At 41.8% G+C, this 23,008-nt stretch overlaps 1 protein-coding gene across 1 annotated transcript; it reads right to left on the minus strand.

The window, feature by feature from the left end:
• Window positions 1–2,709: 2,709 nt before the first annotated feature.
• LANCL2 (LanC like glutathione S-transferase 2) lies at window positions 2,710–22,315 on the minus strand. The gene is made up of 9 exons (XM_072153359.1): window positions 22,127–22,315; window positions 17,872–17,989; window positions 13,671–13,878; window positions 10,150–10,297; window positions 8,675–8,821; window positions 7,744–7,926; window positions 7,183–7,359; window positions 4,042–4,114; window positions 2,710–3,949 (listed from the first exon to the last, which is right to left on the minus strand). The coding sequence occupies exons 1-9, from the start codon at window positions 22,313–22,315 to the stop codon at window positions 3,873–3,875; spliced, it is 1,320 nt and encodes a 439-aa protein (XP_072009460.1). The 3' UTR covers window positions 2,710–3,872.
• Window positions 22,316–23,008: the final 693 nt, after the last annotated feature.

Below are 23,008 nucleotides of genomic sequence, written 5' to 3' on the forward strand. Positions count from 1 at the left end.
CATACGTCCGTGTGAATGTAGCCTAAGGATGTATGGAGACTGGTCACAGGCTGAGCATACAAGGTGGGTATTAACTGTTTAAGTATTGAGTTCAGATATGATAAAAGCACATTAATGACTGCAGCGCAGGAAAAGAGACATGTTTGATTTGAACATTGCCACAAAGTTCTTGCAGGTAACAAACCCCCATAAAGCTATGTAAAAAAGTTATGCAGGTAATGCACGTTACATAATGTGCAACTTTCGCAAGATGGGGAGTGAAAAAATTAAAAGCAAAAAGGGACTGCAGCAGCAAGGGGTTAGGGCAGTCTAGTCATACTTTGCATATCCAATTAGTAATCCAAGATTGCATCAGAAAACTGTGCCAAAATTCTGGTCTGTTTGTACAACCTTTGGTCTCGGAAAGCTGCACCCCCTTTTCCAAGATTGTTCCGCTTAAGAGAAACAGAGATATCCATTCTTAAAGAGGACCTGTCCGACTGTATAAGCTCGCTAGGAGCACTACGTAGTGCAGTGTTCGCTACTTTATCGGAAGGTTCTGACAAAGCTAGCAGTTTAAAACTGCTACATCTGGGGTAGCACTAGGAGCTGCTTACTTAAGTAAGTGGGCTTATACAGGTTGATAAGGTCCTCATTAAAGTTATAATTGAAAATAGAAAGCTGTACATAAAGTTGTACTTAAAAAAAAAATGATTTTTAAGGGTGGATATCTACGGTTCTGTTAAACATCCATACACAATACAAATTGGGGCACATTTACTTATAATGCCGCTCGAGTTCACTGCTGTTCCACAAAAGGGTCGCGTCCAAGGCCACACTTCTTAAATACCTGTGCAAGCTGCTTTAGCCATGAAGAACGTGACTAAACAGTCCGACTAAAGTGCGCCACAAAGCCCTTAGTAAATGTGCCCCCATGTTTCTGTGTGGCAGGGTTCAGGAGATATGGTCATTTGAAGTTGGTCACTGTCAAGACATTTATAGATGTCCTTTCTGCACGGCACATATGCAAATAGGACGTATATAGCTGCAGTCGTAAAAGGGGTTAACCATTGATTATCAGCATAGTAACACCTTGTGCAGACTGATCAAATGTACCAGTAACGATTATTATACGTTTTGATAAGTTATCATACATTTTGAGAGATTTTGCAGAAAATATGGTGCATAAACAATATTTACACTTTTTTAATGGATTCAATTAAAATATAATACACAACATATATTTTGGAGTTTTTGTGCACGACTTGAAATAAAGGTCACAGTCATTTGCTATCAACTTTTTATATATTCTGACCACAGCGTTAAAGGTCACATACATGAAAACAAAGAACACATGAACATGTAAAATACAGAATTGCAGGTTATTAGCCTATAACATCATACTAACATAACCAAGCCCCAGAGATGCACACTAATCCCAAAAACAAACAAGCAATCCCAACCGGAAGCTACTAACTGTGATATTGACACATCAACAAAACCAATGGATTTTCACAATTACATATTCTGAAAGTTAAAATCGCTAGGACTCTTTCAGAGCATCAAAGGAGTCCCAACACAGGGATCCCCCAGATCCTTATATTCTGTACACATATTCATTACACACATGATCTGTGTTATATCACATGTAATTCTGGGACATTTCATCTATAAACTTTTATTATATCAGTGCCACAAACATCCCAAGTCAAAGAAAGCTTGATTCTCATATTCCACAGCACATATTAATCTATAACCAAGCCCCAGTCACATGAAGACAAAGACCTCTTTCTATACAAGCTCAGCACAAGTGGTGCACACAGTGATATCCTCAGAGTCATTATTGGCACAGCAGGCTGCTGTTAAGAGAGAATGGAAAAATCTATTAAATCGCTTTATCAATTATGTATTTTGTGCTTTACATCTCAATGTTTGGAAAAAAAACACAATAAAGAGGAACAAAAGCCCATTTTTCTCTACAGCCAAAGTTAATGTGCATGCAGATCCTTGCAGCTAGGATTTAAAGGGGTTATCTAACTCCCCCAAAAAAAGATCATAAAATTAACCAAAAGAATCCATACCCATCTCTCTTTTCCCCCATTAAACCAGCCATATACTCAGAGATGGAAGTCAAGATTCCAGTATCAGATGTCAAGGGAATGTAGAAAAAGAGGTAATTACCAAGGTTTAGCTATTACTAAATAGTACCAACTATTTATTTTATGTGTTAATTATGGATAACAAGCTGATTGGTGAGTATCTAACTGCTGGGAACCCCACTGATCACGAGAACTTGACCCCTAGTAACCCACCATTCTCACTATAGGGTGGATCGGCAAGGCAAGTATGCAATAGTGTCAAAAATTGCACTGAATAGCATTTGGCTACCTCTGGCCCTCTTGTAGACTGTAAATGGGAATGCCAAAGATAGTGAGCACCGTGCCCAGAAGTAGGAATCTGAGCAGGTGGGTCCTCACTAATCAATTTGCTGTCCATTGTCCTAACTTAAATGGTTGGTACAAGCCCTTCAAAGGACATCTAGCATCATGACAAAGGATTGTTAACCAAGCACACGGAGATACTGGTGTGTGCGCCCGTTGGCAGGATCTGCTCTTCTTTTGGGCTCTTATGCCCTTGTTTTTAAGAAAAATAATGCAAATGAGCCTGAGGGGCTCCATTAACACATATGGAACCCAGAGCCCCTCAGGCTCATTTGCATCATTTTTGTAAAAAAAACAAACCCCCCCCAGAAAATAAGAAGCTAAAAAAAGAGCAGATCCTGCCAACGGGTGCACACACCAGTATATCGGTCTGCTGGGTTTGCAATCCTTTATCCTGGTGTTAGAGTGCCAGTAGAGCATAAGAACATTTATTAAAGGGCCAAAGCCACTTTAATCTGACGGACAGTAAAACTTCAAAGGCAGACAGAAAACTTTCCCATAGAGCTGGTCTAATGATAAATAACCCCCAGTATGTGCATTTGCTACTAATTTGTGTCACCTTGAGGGTACAAGACAAAATGAAATACATTTTGTGCATTGCATCCCATTTATAATAAACTGTTTTCACACCATATCATCTCCATCATGACCCATAGAACACACAGAAAATTTAGCTCCATCTATAGTCTAGACTGCAATATAGATCATATGAACTACATGCATGTGCACAGTTCTGAATTTTGTTCATAATGTAAACGATGCTGTACATGTCTAAGATCAGGCAAGAAAACAATGGTAGAAAGTTCTTGCCTTGGCCACATTAAAGGGGTTTATCTACAAACAATACAAATCTATGATTGCTGGGAGTCCCCCCGCTCCATGTGTAAATGAGGCCGGGGTGCACATGTGTGACCACAACTCTATTCATTTCTAAGGGACAGATGGAGAAGTGCACTCAGATATCTGCACCAGTCCCCCAGAAGTAAACAGAGCGGTGGCCTCTCATGCACATCATCATTTCACGACCATCCCAGACATGAGAGCCACAGTGATTAGACACTTACCTGCAGTTGCTGGAAACTTACATAGGAGGAAGATATACCTTTAGTACATTCATTTTGTGCAAATGCCGAATTATAACACTACATTATTCATCAACAGTGTTCCTTAAAAAAAAAAAATCAACAAATGCTGAAATCCCAAAATATTAACCACAAAACAAATGGCGAAGCATCTCCCATTTTACACAACACACAGAATTAATGACACTTCAGGAAAAGCCCCTTTTTTGCAGCAGTGTCTTAAAAAAAAGAGGTGACTTCTTGTCTGTAAAAAGTAGCGACACGTCTATGATAGAAAGATGTGGTGGAGTCACCCAATGCAACACGTCCGGGTTCTTCATCCGCTCATAATGCTGACAGATATTCCTCTCTGCAGCCTCATGTCAGCTTATCAAAGTTCAAACGCAGGGAAGCGAGAAGTCTCTGGTGTCATCATATCTGACAAGAAATGAATTGTGCCGGCCATTCCTGCCGAGCGAGAAAGGAGATCTAATGAGAATACTGCAAAGAGGGGATATAAGATGCCTTTATTTAAGTGAACACATTAATGAATGCGTTACCTTCAAAGAGAGAGTAGGGTCTGTCAGGGATCCGGCATCCATGTGCACCATAATCTAAACACCACTCTGCAAACTAACAAGAAATGGCAAATGCCTATGTCATTAATGATAAAGAGTCAACCACCATGTATACACAATCACCAGCACTGCATAAGCAAATAGGTAAATAAAAAGAACAATGACATTAAAAATGAAAACTGTGAAATTTTGTATTTTATTTAGAAATGAATAGTGAAGGTGATAAAAGTAAACTCCGTAACATACTTCATTAAAGCGAACCTGTCACCAGGAATGTCATTTGTGTCACCATTTCTCATTACCTGGCACCAGCTTTTCGTCTACCCGTTTGATTGTGCCAGATATTTCAAAAGGCTCCAGGCTCTTACTATATCCTATGCCCAACCGTGTGTCCAGACAATACTAGAATTGTGCTATATCCTGCGCCAGGAACTAGCATAGACTATGGCTAGTGAGCAGGCATGGATTCTGGGTGTTACTTGATTACTTTTTATGGATTCCTATCTTTGACCAACTCCAGTGAGTTTCTCTAGGAAACAAAACACAAAGGGCTAAGTGACTACTGTATGTTACCTCAGATATTTTTTAGGTGCAGCAACTATTTTCTTGGATTGTGAATGTTGCCAGATCCAGTACGGCCTTTGAGTTTATATTGGAGGTGCTGAAGCATGTACTATATAGGGAGCAAAAAGCAATATTTTGGACTCGGTTTGCATTTGCTCTGCTTGCATACGGTCACCCTTGTTATTTTATTTAAAAAAAAAAAACCTGTAAAATTCTCCTGCGTCATAAAAGCTTATAAGAAATGTGGGCAAATTACACATGGAACATGAAAAAGAAGCAAAACGTTTCTAATTTTTCTTCCATTTTCACTGCATGAACACAGTACAGGAGCGCACTAAAAGTCCTATATAAAGCAAACAGTACTAACAACAGAGACAATACAGAAATCTACACTGCAGATCAAGTCTGAGGCTCTCATGATGCTTCTCTCTGAAAGTGACAGCACCTGAAGGAAAATCTGCTGCATTTTTAATAGCATGTTGCTAGCTATGAATAGGTTAAGAAAACTCAATTTCACATACTGACTACTAAAGTGAATATTTTTAGACCCAAAAGCATCATGAAAGAGTGGGATTTCCCCAAAGAGTTGTTTCCTTGATCATAAAATATATTGGATGAGCTTTGAGATGCAATTTACATCTGCCAGGCAGTCATGATGCGCCTCGGAGCAGCAAAACATTTAGAAACTCATTACAAGGCTGGGAATGTGGGGATTGTGAAGGCCAGAAAACACAAGTCAAGTACTCAAGCGTTTACGGAATCGCCATATTAAAACTGAAGAAAAGAAACTGACTGTTAATAACTACTAAAACATCTCTTAGTTACCTCTTATCATGCTTTCAGTTTTCTAAAGAAAGACGGCCATTAAAGGGGGTGTCCACTTGAAACATAAAGCTTAAAGAGAACCCGTCATGCAAAATAACCCCCTAAACTAAATATATTTTCATAAACTGCCATTAGAGAGCATTGCCTCTATCCCTTCATTGTCCCTCTACATGCCTGTAAACCTAAGCAATGAGGTCCTAAAGCTGTATGCAAATGACCTGTGAAATGTCCAATGAAGCATTAGCATATTCAAGCTGTCCACTCTATTCATGAGTGGGAGGTACAGCCACACCCCCAGTGCTTGACTGACAGCATGTATAATGGTGTGAGGCTGTATAATGATGTGCTTCCTGGTGCTGGTGGCCACGCCCCCTGCAGCTTGTGTGTGTATGTGTGTGTTTAGGAGAGATACAGCAGCTCCAGGCAGCCATGTTACAGCAGAACATGTCAGATTCATGTGGAGCTGATGCCACATGTGTATTAGGAGGATGCAGCATGTCAGCACACTAGCAATGCTTTACTATACATTACACACAGACATGAGCAGTGGGAGGAGAGGGGAGGGGGAACAGGGGTGACATCACTGCCTCTGACCATGTGACCAGCCTCATTTATATGATAAAGAATAGATGATTTTACAATGATTAATGTATGAAATGACTAGATAAAGGCTGGGATGGGATCCTTGTGAGCTGCTCCAACAGGTAGTAGTGACAGGACAAGTGACACAGACCTGATGACAGGTGTCCTTTAAGCATTTTTTACAGCTTTGTGTTAAATTTCTAAAAATTTTATCTTGGCGTTTCAGATGGACAACCCCTTATTAAGATCACATTATAAAGTACCAGAAGGACTCCCCTCTATGTCAGAGGCATGCAAACAGTTTGAGTAGCTGGCACTTCAATGTGGTGAGTGACTTTGGGGGAAATTCACCCTCTATTAAAGTTTTCCCCAATTTAATTTCGTCCTTTTTTGGTCTCAGGAAAGTTTCCACCAAACTAACTTAGCACGCCTCCTGAGGAGGCAACAGGCGAATTGTGCGTCAGGGCGCGGGCGAGACGGCAGCCAAACAACAAAAGGTATTCATTTCTTTAAGAACAATACATATATGTTTAGGCAACATTGGTTTAAACTTTGAGACAAACCTTGTGCTGGCGGATCATGAGAAATCATAGAGAATAATAAATAAAGGTAGAATGCTTACCACTTGTTATTGTTTTGGGCTACCTTATCCCCCGGTTACTTGGGACCAATTTTAGCATATGTGATTGTGTAATATATGTTGATTTTTTTACATTACTAATGATCGCAGTTGCTAAAGAATGCGGTCATGCTAAGACCTGTTGGTGGCAACCAGGATATTGCAGTCACCCTGTCATGTCATGGCTAGTTATTGGTCATTTTGCTACTTTTGCCACATTTGCCAGGATTAAAAATATTACTTTCAATAGCTTGAGTACAGGGAGCATATAGTGTTTGGGAGCAATGCCTTACAACCCTAAATCTTGACAGGAATCCTAAAACATACACTTACCCTGCCCACAAAGGCCGGTAGCCTGCTCTGTGTACCTACCAATATAAAACTGTTCTAAACCATCTAAGTATATATCAGCTCAGCTACCACCGGGCAGGTTTGCAATAAAACTGGTATAACAGTGGACCGTTGGCTATTAAACTCTAGAATCACCCACACAGTAAGAGGCACCATTTGTACCATGCCCAGGACCCTCTTACCCTGCAGGCTCTGTACAGATACTTTTTATCTTGGGTGTGGTTGTAAAGCGATAAGAAGGCATATCCATTCCCTGAAGTTCCATGACAGATGCCATATCCTTTCCTTAGAAGACCTCTCTGCCAAATAACATCAGCACATTCCACGGCATCCTTCAAGTACTTATCTTCTTTAAACAACTAAAACATAAATAAAAAAATTGTAATTCCTTTAAATAGATTATTATACAACAGAATTAAATAACATATCCAGGTGATTGATACTTATTATCCTTGGATTGGTCATCAATTTCAAAATAATCCAAAGATCCCTGTGCTTGAAATTCTCCCCAGTGTTAAGAAACAGAGCAGGAAGCACAGCGCCATTCGCTGTGTAGTGACAGAGCTGTGTAACTGCAGGTACACAGTTTTCCCTCAAGCATAATGCATAAACAGGACTACAACACATGTCTTAAACCCTTATCTATTTAGTCTGGTACTTCAGACCAGTACAATAAAAATTGATTTTTTCTGTACCCTTCGATCATTGTGCCATACAACACAGTAAAATATAGGCTGATGTACCTTGTGTGCCTGAAGCAGCATATGTATAACCCCCGGTGCTCCATGGCACCAATGTACCAAGCGATCAGTCTCATTGCTTAAAGATGACGGATAGTTGCCAGACCGGAATTTCTTGTGGCGCACGTAGTCAATACTTGGCTTCACAAGTTCAGTCAATGTTTCTTGGTCTACTTTTGCTAATGGCTGGAAAAAAAAAAATAATTTAATCTCTAATACATCACTTATCTCTTTACACTGCCATACAAACAGAATTCTGTGGGCTTTATCATACAATAAACTGTCCCTAAATGAGACAATGGGGGAGATTTATCATAAGTCTCTTAGACCAGAATTCCATTATATGATATTTGATGAAGCTAGCCAGCACTAGGGGAGCTCAGAACATAGGAATAATACAGCTACAATTAAACTCATCTGCGTGGTTTGCCTTCAAGGCAAGTACTACACAGGACATACCTCCTGACTCTCTCATACTCACTGAGCCACATTTATCAAAACTATTGCGGTCTGTACTATGCGCAGAGTGCGCCAGATTCATCAAAACTGTTGTTCAGTCTTCATTAATCTGGCGCCCCCTACACTGCTTGCGAAGTGTGCAGCAACTTTTTCTTGGTGCACCTTTAACATAGAGCGTGTGACACAATTCTGTTGAGCCGCAGTAATAAATGTGGTGCATGGGCCGACTTTGCACTAGAATGTGCACACCCCCAGATCTTTCAGGTCCATAAGCATAAATTTAAAAAGTTGTTTTTAGAAGGAAGGAGGCTGTGAATAACAAATATTACCCCATTCTCTGTGCCTTGATCCATGAGTAAATGTCCTTGGTTTACTACGCTTGATTTTGATGGTAGATTTCCTTTAATTATCACCCACCAGAAATGACAAATTAAAGGTACCATTTTAGAATATCTACAGCACTGACATGTCTTACCTGCATCAGCATGTAGTAGATCCCAGCCAGCCCATGGGCTGCTCCTACATACTGCTTCTTGTGCCATTGGTACAGCAGAGGACAGCGTTCTGACTTGTGCTCTTCTTTGGACAAATTCTTCCCAGATTCTATGATGGCATCTACAAGCTATGAATAAAAATACATACATAAGAAATGTACTGCAGTGCGGTAATGGCCCCTGGTATGCTCAGAGACTACATGGAATAGTGAGATTTCAAGACCTGTTCACACGGTGTGGTACTGCATGGTGCTGTGGGCCCCCGGGTCTTGGTCCCTGCTAGTGCTGCGTTGCACCAATGGTGGCCACCATGTTATGCAGCATCCAATAGCATAGGGACCCACTAAAATAAGGCCACCGTGGAGTGGTTAGTGGGCTTATGCAATTTGATCAAAGTGTAACTGAGAACCTCAGGTTAGTTTTGTCAATGTAGCCTAGTGGCAATAGATCCTTGTATATTGTGTTTCTCTCTACAAATGCTGGCATACAATAGTTGTACTGCACTATACAAATGGTTCAGTGCTGTTCCTGTGCCAGTTTTACGTTAACCTGTTCCCCCTCTCTATAATGTCAGAGCTAATGCTGATAACCCTGGGTTACGATGGAGGTATATATCATCTTTCTCATCACTGTTAATAAACTCTCACAATGAGGAACGGAGATCCCAGTAACAATTCTATTAACTTACAATCTTGTGTGACCTTTGCGATATCCCATATGACCTTACAGTGTCAGCTTGCTTGGCGAATGGATTTGAAAGGTCAGACAATAATTTACATCAGTATAATAAAAAAATAAATATATATCGGTAATGCCATGACAGTATCAAGAGGCTGACACGGCAATGTCACTGGAGACGTCACAGTGATGAGAGGATACGTACTATCCCCTGGCTGCCACTTACATCAAAAAGCAGACAACATAGCACGCCCCACAATAACAGGTACAGACGGTCCCCTACTTAAGGACACCCGACTTACAGACAACCCATAGTTACAGACGGACCCCTCTGCCCACTGTGACCTCTGGTGATGCTCTCTGGATGCTATACTATAGTCCCAGACTGCAATGATCAGCTGTACGGTGTCTGTAATGAAGCTTTATTGATAATCCTTGGTCCAATTACAGCAAAAATTTTGAAACTCCAATTGTCACTGGGACAAAAGAAAATTTTTTTTTCTAGAACTTCAATTATAAAATATACAGTTTCGACTTACATACAAATTCAACTTAAGAACAAACCTCCGGACCCTAACTTGTATGTAACCCGGGGACTGCCTGTACTTGTGTACCCCCTCCTGTTAAAATTTATGGCAAAGCTGGATAATTTGGCTGCGGATATGTATGAATTCCACATTATTGGGGAAACCCCATTCCTTGTGATCATTGGGGGAGCATGTGGTGTGAAGCGTTTCCCCCCTATTATATGGAGATAAGTACAGTTCACAGAACTTACCTCTTTAATTGTAGCTTGAGGAACCGTATCTGGACCAATCTCAGAGTTTAAATACAATAATGCATAGAGATAACCAGCCCTTCCATACAACAATTCATCCGGGACCTCGGCGTCTGTGCTCACAACCCCTCGATGTAATGCCAGTAACCTAAAAGTAAGGTAACAAAAACACCAAGAGGCTAGAAATTCTGCAAAAATTGACAATCAGACAGCGAACTTCGCGTTCTGAGATTTTAGTGGATGTCAGCATTAAAGGGAAGCCGTCCCCACATTTGCACATATACAGCCAGTGACAGGTTCCTAAAGAGTCTTATTAACTAACTGACCCCCTTGTTTTAGCTAAAAATTGTTTTCCTTACATCCCCATAAATCAACTTTTATCTTATATTACTTGGTATCAGAGAGGGCGTGTCCTGCTTGGCTGGCCCCTCCCATCTAATACTCCCCAAGCCTTATGCATCCTTACTACTCAGCAGTTCATGTCATGTGACCAGGGCGATATGATCTCAGGTCCTTTAGTCTCTTAACAATTGCAAACTGTACCCCATGTATTTATCTGACCACAAGAAATCACAGTATCCTATATGGACTTCTATTCCTCCTTGCTATTGTTAGAAGGTTAAAAGGACCTGCGATGATGTGACTTTGGTCACATGACATGAATGCAACACAAGGCAGTGTAAAAAAATTGACACAATATTTCGATTAGTAAATAGCACTTTATATGTCTGTAGTTGAATATTAGCAGACAGTCCCCAAGTACAAGGAGACAGAACAGTCACAGCCAGGAGACAGGAGTCAGAAAAACGTCTGTAATTAAGGTACGGTGCCTCACCGGCAGCTAATTTTAAGGCCCCTTTCACACTTACGCTTTTCACGCGCGTGCTTTTGATGTGCAGAACGTGCATTGCACTTGCATTTTTTTTTCAAGCACACACGCGCGGTTTTTTTAACGCGGGTTTAAATCTCGACATGCTTTACTTTTGCAAGTCACGCGCGTGAAAAACGCACCATACAAGTCTATGGAGATGCATCAAAAACGCATTGCACTCCGAGACACACGCAAGTGCAATGCAAGTGCAATGCGTTTTTCACGCATCAATTGCCATAGAAAAGATAGAGCTCAGTCCTGAGTCCATTTCACGCGCATTATCTGCGCGTAAAAAACGCAATGAAATTGCATTGAAAACGCGTTTGAAAAACTGAGACACTGAAGAAACACTGACTGAAAACTGATTGCACTCTGATGCAAAATGTCAGTTTTTCACCGACCAAACCCTGATCGCACCCTGATCAAACTCTGACGTGATCTGCAACGCAAGTGTGGAAGGGGTCTAAGTGATATAGGGAGGACTTGTAACCCTTTATCAGAAGGCATTGTTAGTCAGGGTGGTAAAATTCTTGTGACAGGTCATCTTTAATATATATTTATACTCTTAAGATTTAAAGAATAAACAGGATATTACCCAATGAGAGGTTCCCTTTTCCCTGTCTGCATGCTCCCCTGACATGTCTGTTTCAGTGTACACTGGTATTTACTATATGAAATAACAATACTTAATCATCAGAACGAATGGTTTCACCCATAAATAACAAAGTAACTGCATAATCTAAAGAAATAAAGAGATGATCCAGAACAGATATTTCAAGTGGTATAAAAGTATATTCTACTACGGACTGTTAACAAAAAAAAAGCTTTACGATTTATTTCCCATTTTTGCAACGTTTAATGCTGTTTTCAATGCTACTATTTTGAAGACTGCAAGGCCTTTTGATCACTTTTTCTTGAATTTTGGCAAAATAAAGTGGCATTTTCGACATAGGGCGCTATTTTTCGTTACTGGGTTAAACGCCAGGAATAACCGTTATATTTTTTTAAAACGGACACTTTGGGACGTGGCAATACACTACATGTTTATGATTTTACGGTTTATATTTTTATTACTTGTAGGGTAGAGGGGGTTGTTTGAATTTTTTTTTTTTTACTTTTTTAAAATTTTGTCTGATCCTACCATATACTGGCATACTACAGTACAGCAGTATATGGTGATTTTCCACCTCATCAATTACAATGTGCAAATCACACATTGTAATAGATAGCCTAGATAGACCCAAGGCTGTCATGGTAACAGATCTTCACTCCCCGATAACATCACATAGGCACACAGTGAGCTTAACACGTGCTTTTCAAAAAGGCATTGCAACAGCTAAAGGGAGATGTACATAAAACATTTATTTAATTCTTAAAGGTTGGACTTGATGGACTTGCGTCTTTTTCCGGCCTTATATACAATGATACTATGATTAGCGCCACATGTGACTGCACATCTCTGCGTCTCTGTTTGTAATTATTCTATATAATATACGAGTTTCACTTTTTGAATTGAATTACTGAAATAACTTTTTGCTGATATTCAAATTTATTGAGAAGCACTTGTACATATTTTATCTGCTTAGGTTAATTTAGTTTTTTTTATACTCTTGGTATATCAGGTGAACAATCTGTCCTGGTTTAGAATTCTGCTACAGCCCTCCCCCTTGGTGGTTTAGGTATATAAAAGGAAACTGGCCTTTGAGCCATGATAAATTCCTCCCGTTGTGTATTTGTATGTGTGTATTTTTCAGAATTGGCAAACCCATGGTGTTAAGGAGGTCTCACTGGTTTCGGACGCCATCTTGACTACTGTCCGCCATCTTAGATACAGCGGCCACCTTGAGGGGGGAGGGTATGCTTCCCTTTTAGAAGCTATAGAGTTAAATGTTTTAATTCAGCTATTTTTCTCATTTAAACTGTTGTTTGCCTTTTCACAATATCCTTGGCATTTCTTACCGTCCTTCGGGCCTCTGTATTCTTGTTATTTATTTTGGTTATGAAGAAGCTTCTAGGAGCCATTGTGTAGATAAGCATGGCTGTAAACAAGGCCTGGTCATTTTTCCCAGAATGTGCTGGTACAAAAACATAATGGCCAATAGAATCTAAGTGTCTTATCTCCATTCATACAACACCCCAAATGCTGATCTTCATGTGTTAAAATATAGCGGTATTTGTTTGAAATAAACAGTTTTGATTTGAGTGCATTGGAAGACCGACTGTGTTTTTCATTTACTCTGTCAGCTCGCTGCCGGCAGCTATCTCATCCTCCCTCAAAGGGTTAATTAGGACTCACCTTACAAAAGTCAAGAGGGCTGTTGGGGCCCTGCATAAAAATCCCTAACACATGGACATCCTGAGATAAGGCCCTACTCCGTATTAGCTTAAATTAAACTATCATCAACATCTACTTACAGTTTGTAAATGCACTAGAATGTTGGGTTAATGCCACGTTCACACAATGATGATCTAGCCAGTATTTGAAAGCCAGATCTAGGTAAGGATCCAAAACATGGTACAAATATTTCCATTGTACTTTTACCTCCCTGCAGGATTAACTCCTGGTTTTGGCTTATAAATACGGATGGAAAATAATTATGATTTATGTCAGAGGAACCCTTATACTCTGAATCTCACCACATGTCCTTACTTTGTAATACAGTCCTTGGATTCAACTTCATTTTGCAGCTTGTGATGAACGACAGCAGCTACAGCAAGAGGCCCGGCATCACCACAAAGGAACGTGAATCTTCGGCCATTCAGGTTGCGCAGAATTCTTTTTGCGTAATCTAGAGATCTCTGCAAATGAGCCTGGTCTTTTGTGACCCGATACAGCTGCAGGTAGAGAAGGGCTATGCCTGCAAGAAAAAAAAGCAGTAAAGAGGACTCATGTTCAATGTTTCAGATTTTGAACTTCATGGTATACATCTATTATCCATATATACACATAGGGGGAAATGTATCAGAAGGGTCTGAAAGCAAAATTACTCTAGTTGCTTGTAGTAGCCAATCAAAGCTCAGCTTTCATTATTTCCACAACAATTTATAAAATGAGAACTGAGCTATGAGTGGTTTCTAAAAGCAACTTCTGATAAATTTCACCCATATTACATATACACTTCTAGTAGTTTTCAGAAATTTGAATTGTCAGATCAAACCAGAACACAAAACACTTCACTTTGCTTGATTCTGCACCCCTGCAATAGGGTGTCAGCCCAGCATGGCTTGACTGATTCTACAGTGTTCTGGGGTATGGACTGATGCAAACAAATGGTTCATTCAGGCACTGCAATCCCCTGAGAGATCCCCACCAACCTGATATTGATGACCCATCTTTAGGAAAATATCTATTATCTAGATAACATGTTGCACTCTTTTTCATGATCTAGGCAATATAATGAAGAAGTGTCAAGACATTCCTATAATTACATGCCTTGCTTCATCTAATTATAAACAGAGGGGGCAAGCCTAAGATGGGGTGCACAACCAGCGACGGCAGCTCTCATTGGTGCAGGAGGTTGGATACAATGTACTCAACATTGTCGGGTCTTCTCTTGCTCCTCTGCACAGATGTGTGTCCAGATGTTGGTTGTGTATGCCGAACGTATCAGATATCCCGTACTCACCACTCCCAGGTCTCCTACTGTTCTGTGTCCTGAACCCGGCATATACAACCAGCATCAGGACACAGGACAGAGAAGAAGCTGCAGTGTAGCATAGGGAGTAGAAGAGGAGGTGAGTATTTGTTTTGGGGCTTTTTAAGTCTGCTCTGTGGGTCTATGATATTACATGTCTGAGGTATTTATTGCTGTACTGTTGTATTTATAATCTCTGGGGTGCCATTGAGAGCTGTACTGTGCTAGTTGGTGCTTCTAGGGTGCCTGTTTTTGCATGAATACATGCATGCTATCTCTGATTCGCAAACAACGTGTGTGTGTGTCTGTGTGTGTGTCTGTGTGTGTGTGTGTGTGTGTCTGTGTGTGTGTCTGTGTGTGTGTCTGTGTGTGTGTGTGTCTGTGTGTGTGTGTGTGTCTGTGTGTGTGTCTCTGTGTGTGTGTGTGTCTCTGTGTGTGTGTGTGTCTCTGTGTGTGTGTGTGTCTGTGTGTGTGTGTGTCTGTGTGTGTGTGTCTCTGTGTGTGTGTGTGTGTCTCTGTGTGTGTGTGTGTGTCTCTGTGTGTGTGTGTGTGTGTGTGTGTGTCTCTGTGTGTGTGTGTGTGTGTCTCTGTGTGTGTGTGTGTCTCTGTGTGTGTGTGTGTCTCTGTGTGTGTGTGTGTGTGTCTCTGTGTGTGTGTGTGTGTGTGTCTCTGTGTGTGTGTGTGTGTCTCTGTGTGTGTGTGTGTGTGTCTCTGTGTGTGTGTGTGTGTGTGTCTCTGTGTGTGTGTGTGTGTGTGTCTCTGTGTGTGTGTGTGTGTGTGTCTCTGTGTGTGTGTGTGTCTCTGTGTGTGTGTGTGTGTGTGTGTGTCTCTGTGTGTGTGTGTGTGTGTGTGTGTGTCTCTGTGTGTGTGTGTGTCTCTGTGTGTGTGTGTGTGTAAGAATAGGACCTGCCCTCTATTTTACGGAGTGGGCAATTGCCTCACGCACTGGGGTGTGGAATCCACGGCAGTGTACACAATCACATAAAAGTAAATGGGGATGTGTATTAGCTACTGAAACAATGGCTTGCACATGTCCCCATTATACATTTGTGAGCAGGAGGCCTAAGGCTGCATTCAAACGACTATAGGGGACTTATACACGTCCCCCATAGGCCTCGATGGATATGTCCTATATTTCCCTGTGTTACGGCGCCATGGGTCACCACTCTCTCTTCTCTCCATCCCAATGATCATATGCCCGCCGGGCACATACGTTCGTGTGCAGCCTTACTCATATGTGTAGAGAGCAAGAATGGCCTCATGCTGATTTAATGGGGTTCTCAACAACTTTAAACTACTGTACAGTTTTTGTGCCAATATCTATGATATCCTACTACATGCTGGTGGTTGGAACTCTCAATGATATTAATAAATGACCTAAGTTAAAGGGGTGTTACCAACTGGACACTCACATTTGATTTAATCCATCTGCCATATACATACAATTCTTCAATTGGATGTTATAAAAAGTATGTGGATATTGCTACCCATAAATCTCCCTTAGAAATGAGATGGCTGTCCTTAGATACGACCTCCACTGCTGGATTGATACAAATCAATTTTGCATATGAAATGTCCAGTAGTTGTTGTATCCAAGGACAGGTCTTGTTTCGAAGGGACAAAATGGGAAATTATCTTCACACTTTATTTTTTAATAACATTCAATTGAAGAAATGTATGTATATGGCAGGTGGATTAAATTAAATGTAAAAACTTGGATGGGAAAACTTCTTGTCGGTCATACTTGGTGTTAAGGGGGCTGCCTTTCAAGGTAGCAAAAGGAGGCATTTTGCTACCATCTGGAATAATGCTCTGACAAAACAGTATGGTCCTCATACCAGCCGAGGTACAGATTTGTGTAGCTGGGGGCCATTGGGCTCCCCATTGTTGTACCCCTCAGCTGGTGGAAGAAAATTTTCTCAAAGAGGAATACATTATAGGAACTGATGGCAATCGGTAGTTTGGCATCCTGTTTGCTTATCAGTTTGTTGCTGAAGGCTTAACTCAATAGCCTTGCCAGCTCTCTATGAAATCTCTCTGATGGATTCTGCGAGAGGACACGATATCCTTCTGTATCCGATGTCACACATGGCCTTGTAGCCTGAATGTACGAGCAGATTGAGTTTTCCTCCCTTTATCTAAGGGTTTAATAATAAGATGGTCATTCAGCTCCAGATCAACTAGATCCCTCCTCTCCTCTGGGCCCGGGTTATTCACAATCCCATGTGTGAAAAAGATCTAAATTTTTAAGGTCCTCAGTGATTAAATACACAAATAGATGAATCTGAGTAGATTCCACCACCGGATATGCCAGGCTTTTGTTTTTGAGTGTGGTAAATGGGGCCGTCCCTGGTTCGGAATCCTGTAACAAATCCATCAGTGTATCCATGTCACCCAAGTCAGATTCAATGAACCCAGTTCAAGAAATCTCTTGCAATCATGACATTTCCATTTCAGTTTTCTGGCAAACAGGTGGACATCTTTCACTCATGTAAAGGAGTCAAAACAAACCGTTGGTACAAATGAGAGGCTTTTTCAAAGAAAATGTATCTCTACCAACGCGAAACACTGTACCATGAAACATAATATTTAGAGAGACTAAATGGATCTTTTGGCTTACCACAATAGACAGAGCAGGCCTTAATGAAAAGCTGTCCTTTGTCAGCATCCTATAACTGGTTAGATTCTGTAGGGTGGCCCTGGGCCTGAGATGCTAGCCCGATTATAGACCATACTTGATGGCCTGACATGGTTCTACTGTACTTGATGGCTCTTCCTAGCCATCATGATATTTACAGATTTTTCATGAGATCCCTGCTGAATCCCTGCTGTGGACAGTGTATTAGGGACAGCTTAGTGTGAACAGTGAGTGTCTGTCTTCCAAGCATTGAATACTCAGCTGTTAGGTGTCCCACCATGTGCTTTTAACACAGCCCCCCAACATTGCCAACCTGTCACTAGTTGTGTAGAGAGATATTGAGGACTAGTGACCGTACATGGTATATATGAATGTTTTATCCATGGTGGAGGGGAAATCTGGTGTTCACCATAGCTATGGCTTTTTAAATATATATCTAATAAAAGTTATGTTTTAACTGCACATACTTCTCTCACAACCTTAGACAGGGAATGAACGATAGAGGTGAATAACCTGTTTATGCAAAGATTGAAGTCTAGAGCATTCCAGATGTTGAATGTACCCAATGCAGCTCTCACCAGTGTATCCAGTATAGGTGGAGCAGTCATGTGGGTCAGCAGTCTTTAGACCTTCCTCCGTTTGTTGCAGCAGATCACTAATTTTGGACTGGATGCGTCTTGAAAAGCGTCCTGTTATCTAGAAGAATTAATAATAAAAACAATAAGCTGTACAGTCATGAGAAACATCTAATGTACCTTCTCAAAATCTATGATCCAAATCTACTGGGTAAATAAAATAAACACACAACACACAATAAGTTACACTAAATCATGATTTATTTGACGTTTTTTTCTAGGGGAAAATGCATAAAAGTTCTGAAAAATCCCTAGAAGAACTGAAGTTTGGTCAGTTTGCTGACCAGGAACCATCAGACTTGTTAGTACAAAGCCAAGGAGGAAATATATCAGAAATGATCTTAGAGAAGCAGCTTCTCACCAGTCCAGTCAAGTTTTTATTTAAAGGGGTTTTCCCATTAAACTCGTAAGGCCCTATGCGGATCAGCTGGTCACACTTGGCTGATCCATTCATCTCTATGGAACTGGCGGAGACTGCCGAGTATTGTGCTTAGCATACACCATCAGCTCCATAGAGATGAACAGGGCATCCTATTATTCTACAGCCAGAAAAATTATTTACAAGAGAAAAACATTCAAGATGATTCACAATCTTCCCAGGAAAATTTTCCCAGAAAATTCAGAACGTCAGAGTGTAAAATGTTGAAAGAGGTTTAAAAATATAAAAAGAGCTACACGTCAGTCTCTCCACAGGACTTCCAATAGTACAAGTTCATTTCCTTTAGAACTGGGATACTCTTGCTGTGGTCCGATCACTCACAGTGTTCTCTGGGGTAAGTGGGAAGAGGGTTTTTATTCCGTAATTGTTTTGCTTGTTTCTATGTTTTTTATTTTCTGTAATGTGTATGAAAAACAAAAAATAGACTTGAATTAAAAACAAAAATGTTCAACTTCATGACACTAAGAACTCATTTAGATGGCTGTCTGTGGGGATGTACATGCGGCCGCATATACGTCCCCATAGACGGCAATGGCGGCCCGGCAGAGGTGTGGTGCCACACATCCGTGGCACCGTACAATGGGAAAAGATAGAACATGCTCTATGTTTCCCCGTGTGTACGGCCGTGCATCGATGTTTTCTATGAAGGGGGAGGGGTGAAGGGGTCATCTCCTCCTCCTCTCCAGCACATGGTATGTGAATGTACCCGAAGCAAAAGACTCCAAGCTTATGTAATATTTCTATAAACTTGGCAGCAATCACTAGTCCAGTGTGTGTACATGAATAACATGGTTTCTTGTTCTGATGGGAGATTCAGTTTGCATTTTCCTTATTTTATTTGCCAATGAATATGTCAACACAGCGGGGCACATTTACTTACCTGGTCCCGCGGAGTTCATGAAAGTGCATTGTCTGACAATCATTCACTAAGATCGTGCACCCGATATCCTGCATGTGTCGCTTCCCCACACTAGTCCGACATAGTTCACCTCCTTCTTCCTGTATGTAAGTGCATTGTCTTACGACAGAATTTAAATGTTAAATCCCGAGCTCAGTCCGAATCAGTCGGATCGTCCGATGGCTCGCCCCCCAATTTCTGTCGCATTAAAACCAGTGCAGCTGCGCCACAGTCCAATCGTGTGCGACACAATCCCAGCGCAAACCCCTGTTAAATACCTGTCAAAGCTGTGCAAAACAGTGAACAGTCCTACGAAAGTGCGATCTGCAACCCTTAGTAAATAAGCCCGAGTGTGCTGAGCTATACTGCATAGCAAAGAAAGAGATATCACCCAAATGGAAGGTTTGTTATTATTGCTATGTTAGTTGCTATTGCTTGTATAGGAGCCCATAGGTCCATTAAACGTACAGCTTTCCCACAGAGTCATTATATGCAATGTGAAAGCCCCCTTCCTGCAATGCAGTTTGGATTGGAGCACTTTGGGTAAATCAGATATGTTAACAAAATTTTAGGGCAGTGCGGACACAAATGCACTTCAGTATAAGCCACTACTAATGTATGTCTATAGAGATGCCAATTACAAATGGCTCTTGTGGGTCATACGGAAACTAAAGGATTGTATTAAAACATCTTCCATGGATCATGGACTCCTTCAATGTTATTTTTCCTTTACTATGATATTTTTGTACCTGATATCCATTCTTAGAGGTTAATGATTTATGACTCGTGGCTATCAATCTGCTTTATTTTAATAGTGTTCATTCTCACAAGCGGACTGGTAAAATATCCTCTATGGTGACAGCGGAGTAAGCAGGTGATGCCGTTCATTGCTGAGGAAAGACATAAAAGTAATCCCTCCTGGGACGGCAGGAAGTCAGAAGCTCATCCCTGGAATCCTATCGATCAGACAGGCTGGAAGGAAGCCAGGATAAAAGCATCACCGACATGACGGCAAGTGCACAAGGCCTGTCCTCTCTCTACTAGGCTACAATGACCTTTTCCCTGAGGTGTTTAAAATATTACTAATATTTCACCAATGTCTTACTAATCCTGTGTTTGGATGCATTACAGGAAAATTACCAGAACTGAAAAGAGAAAATTAATACTACAAGAAAAATATAAAACATATCAGAATAAATGAATAATGTAATTGTAAAACATTAGGCATACCGTTAAACCCTATTACCTAAGGCAGGATGTACACAACGCCTCGCAACTTCTCAAGTGACATGTAGTGATTCCCTAATGACCACGAGAATGCTATAAAGCATATCACTAAATGCTGTTACTAGAGCTCCGGCAAGATAGAAGCGAGTAATGGAGAGAAAGTAAAATTTGAAAATAACAACAAAAATGAGATATTTCTGGTTTCGTTGAGTCAAAACAAAAATTTATGTGTATGAGATACTCCTATACACATGACTGACAGCCTGTATAATGATGTGACATTCCTGGTGCTGGTTCCTCTATGTGCTTCCTGGTGCTGGCGCCCCCTGCAGCCTGTGTAGGTATGAGATACTCCTATACACATGACTGAGTCCCTGTATAATGATGTGACAGTCCTGGTGTTGGCTGTCTCTATGTGCTTCCTGTTGTTGGTTCCCCCTGCAGCCTGTGTGTGTATAAGATACTCCTATACACATGACTGACAGCTTGTATAATGCTGTCACACTCCTGGTGCTGCCTCTATGTGCTTCCTGGTGCTGGCGGCCACGCCCCCTGCAGCCTTTGTGTGTATACGATACTCTTATAGACAAGACTGACAGCCCGTGTGTGTATGAGATACTCTTATAGACAAGACTGACAGCCCGTGTGTGTATGAGATACTCTTATAGACAAGACTGACAGCCCGTGTGTGTATGAGATACTCTTATAGACAAGACTGACAGCCCGTGTGTGTATGAGATACCCCTATAGACATGACAGACAGACTGTGTGTGTATGAGATACACATATGCTTCCTGGATTTGGCGGCCCCTGTAGCCTTTGTGTGTATGAGATGCTCCTATACACATGACTGACAGCCTGTATAATGATGTGACACTCCTGGTGCTGGCTGCCCCTACATGCTTCCTGGTTTTGGCGGCCCCTGTAGCTTTTGTGTGTATGAGATACTCCTATACACATGACTGACAGCCTATATAATGATGTGACAGTCCTGGTGCTGGCTCCTCTATGCACTTCCTGCCGTTGTGGGATGCTCCAACAGGTAGTGGTGACAGGACTAGTGACAGAGACCTGATGATAGGTGTTTTTTAAGATGAATTATTCAGATCTGGTGCTACAGTCAAAATTCTTTGATCCAACCTCAACAACAAGTAACTGCACCTTGCTCAGTATTTAAACACAACTTCTCTGGTGACATGTATTGAGACAATGATTTTTTTAAAAAAAGTAAAAGAGCGCAGTTTATTTCCTTTCATCCGCTTCTCTATGCCGTGCGGACAGATTTTAAGCAACAGTGAGTGAGGGCTTATTTGTGCACTGGTATTTTATATTGTGGTCGTGGATGGATGGTTACGTCTAGAACTGCCCATCAAGAACATTATATATTATAAATATACAATTACTGTACTTTTTTGCGGGTGAGACAGAGGGGAGAGTTTATGGTGTCAGCTGGCCACCTGTCATGCTGTGCTATTTCCTTATCATGGGGATTAGTGGGGGTTTTTCGTCCTATTTGGGGCCCCCGACTACACTCCTGAAGAAGACGTGTTGGTCAGGACAGGTGTCAGGTTGCAGATAGAGGCGAGGCCGCTAGGGGGCGGTAGTGGTCATGTCTCTGGCAGCATGTACTGTACCTTGCCGTCTCTGTCGAAGGGCAGGTCGGTTTCCCCCTGGTCGTCTGCAGCGGCCTCTTCTCCCTCCGCCTGCTCCACCGCTTCAGGAAGAGGCCGGTAGTCCGGGTACGGGTTACCAAACGAGCGCTCCTCCATCTCCGCCTCCCCGCCGAATTGCAGCTTCAGCCTCTTAGACATGCTCTCGCCCATCTCCCCAACGGAGAGCCGGCAGGGACAAATCACACAGCCAATTACCGCAACGCGTCTTGTGCCCAGGGCTCAGTGCCACATGTGAAGGCTGGCACCTGTTCTAGGAGACACACCTGTCACCACAGTCCTGCGGCAGCAGTGCGGGCTATACTAGCTGTATATAGCAGCAGCGCTGGTGAGAAGTGGGCGCTGTGTCGTGCATTGCTCTACATTATGCATTGTGGTGACAAAGCACAAATCTGCAGCACACAACAGACTCCACCATATCAGCTCCTGAGCCCACTCTGTCCAGGTCCACAAAGTTCTTCGCAATCCATGCAGGGATGTGGTCCAGAGCCGGAGCTGGTCACTGTTGCATTCAGCCCAATAGGAAATGAAGCCAAGCTGAGGATGTCAGGGCAGTACAGCCTTCATCCAGGATAACAGCTTCCCCCATTCATGGATGCAGCTTGTAGGGGGAGAGCAGGCAGATACTTCCCCAATCCCCTGGAAAAGCACTCCTGTCATCCACTCGCTGCCTTTGTCTTTGGAGGGATGTGTTGGATTTGTGTTCCCTCCTTGTGATCCACAGATGAATAAGTGGGTAGGACAGGCAGAGGGGAGGAGGGCTGCAGCCACACACTGTGCACAATGACAACCATGACAGCTCTCAGCAGCCTCCCCCAGCCATTGTCACCAGGCACATGGCAGATG

This window comes from Engystomops pustulosus, chromosome 5, assembly GCF_040894005.1.
Source record: "Engystomops pustulosus chromosome 5, aEngPut4.maternal, whole genome shotgun sequence".
Lineage (NCBI taxonomy): Eukaryota > Metazoa > Chordata > Amphibia > Anura > Leptodactylidae > Engystomops > Engystomops pustulosus.

Coding starts and splice junctions, on each gene's coding strand:
- LANCL2 (XM_072153359.1), bottom strand. CDS start 22,315: ATGGGCGAGAGCATGTCTAAGAGGCTGAAGCTGCAATTCGGCGGGGAG. Junction 7,927..8,674: donor TCTACTACATGCTGATGCAG/GTAAGACATGTC, acceptor TTTTTTTTCCAG/CCATTAGCAAAAGTAGACCA. Junction 4,115..7,182: donor ATCTGTACAGAGCCTGCAGG/GTAAGAGGGTCC, acceptor ATTTCTTGTTAG/TTTGCAGAGTGGTGTTTAGA.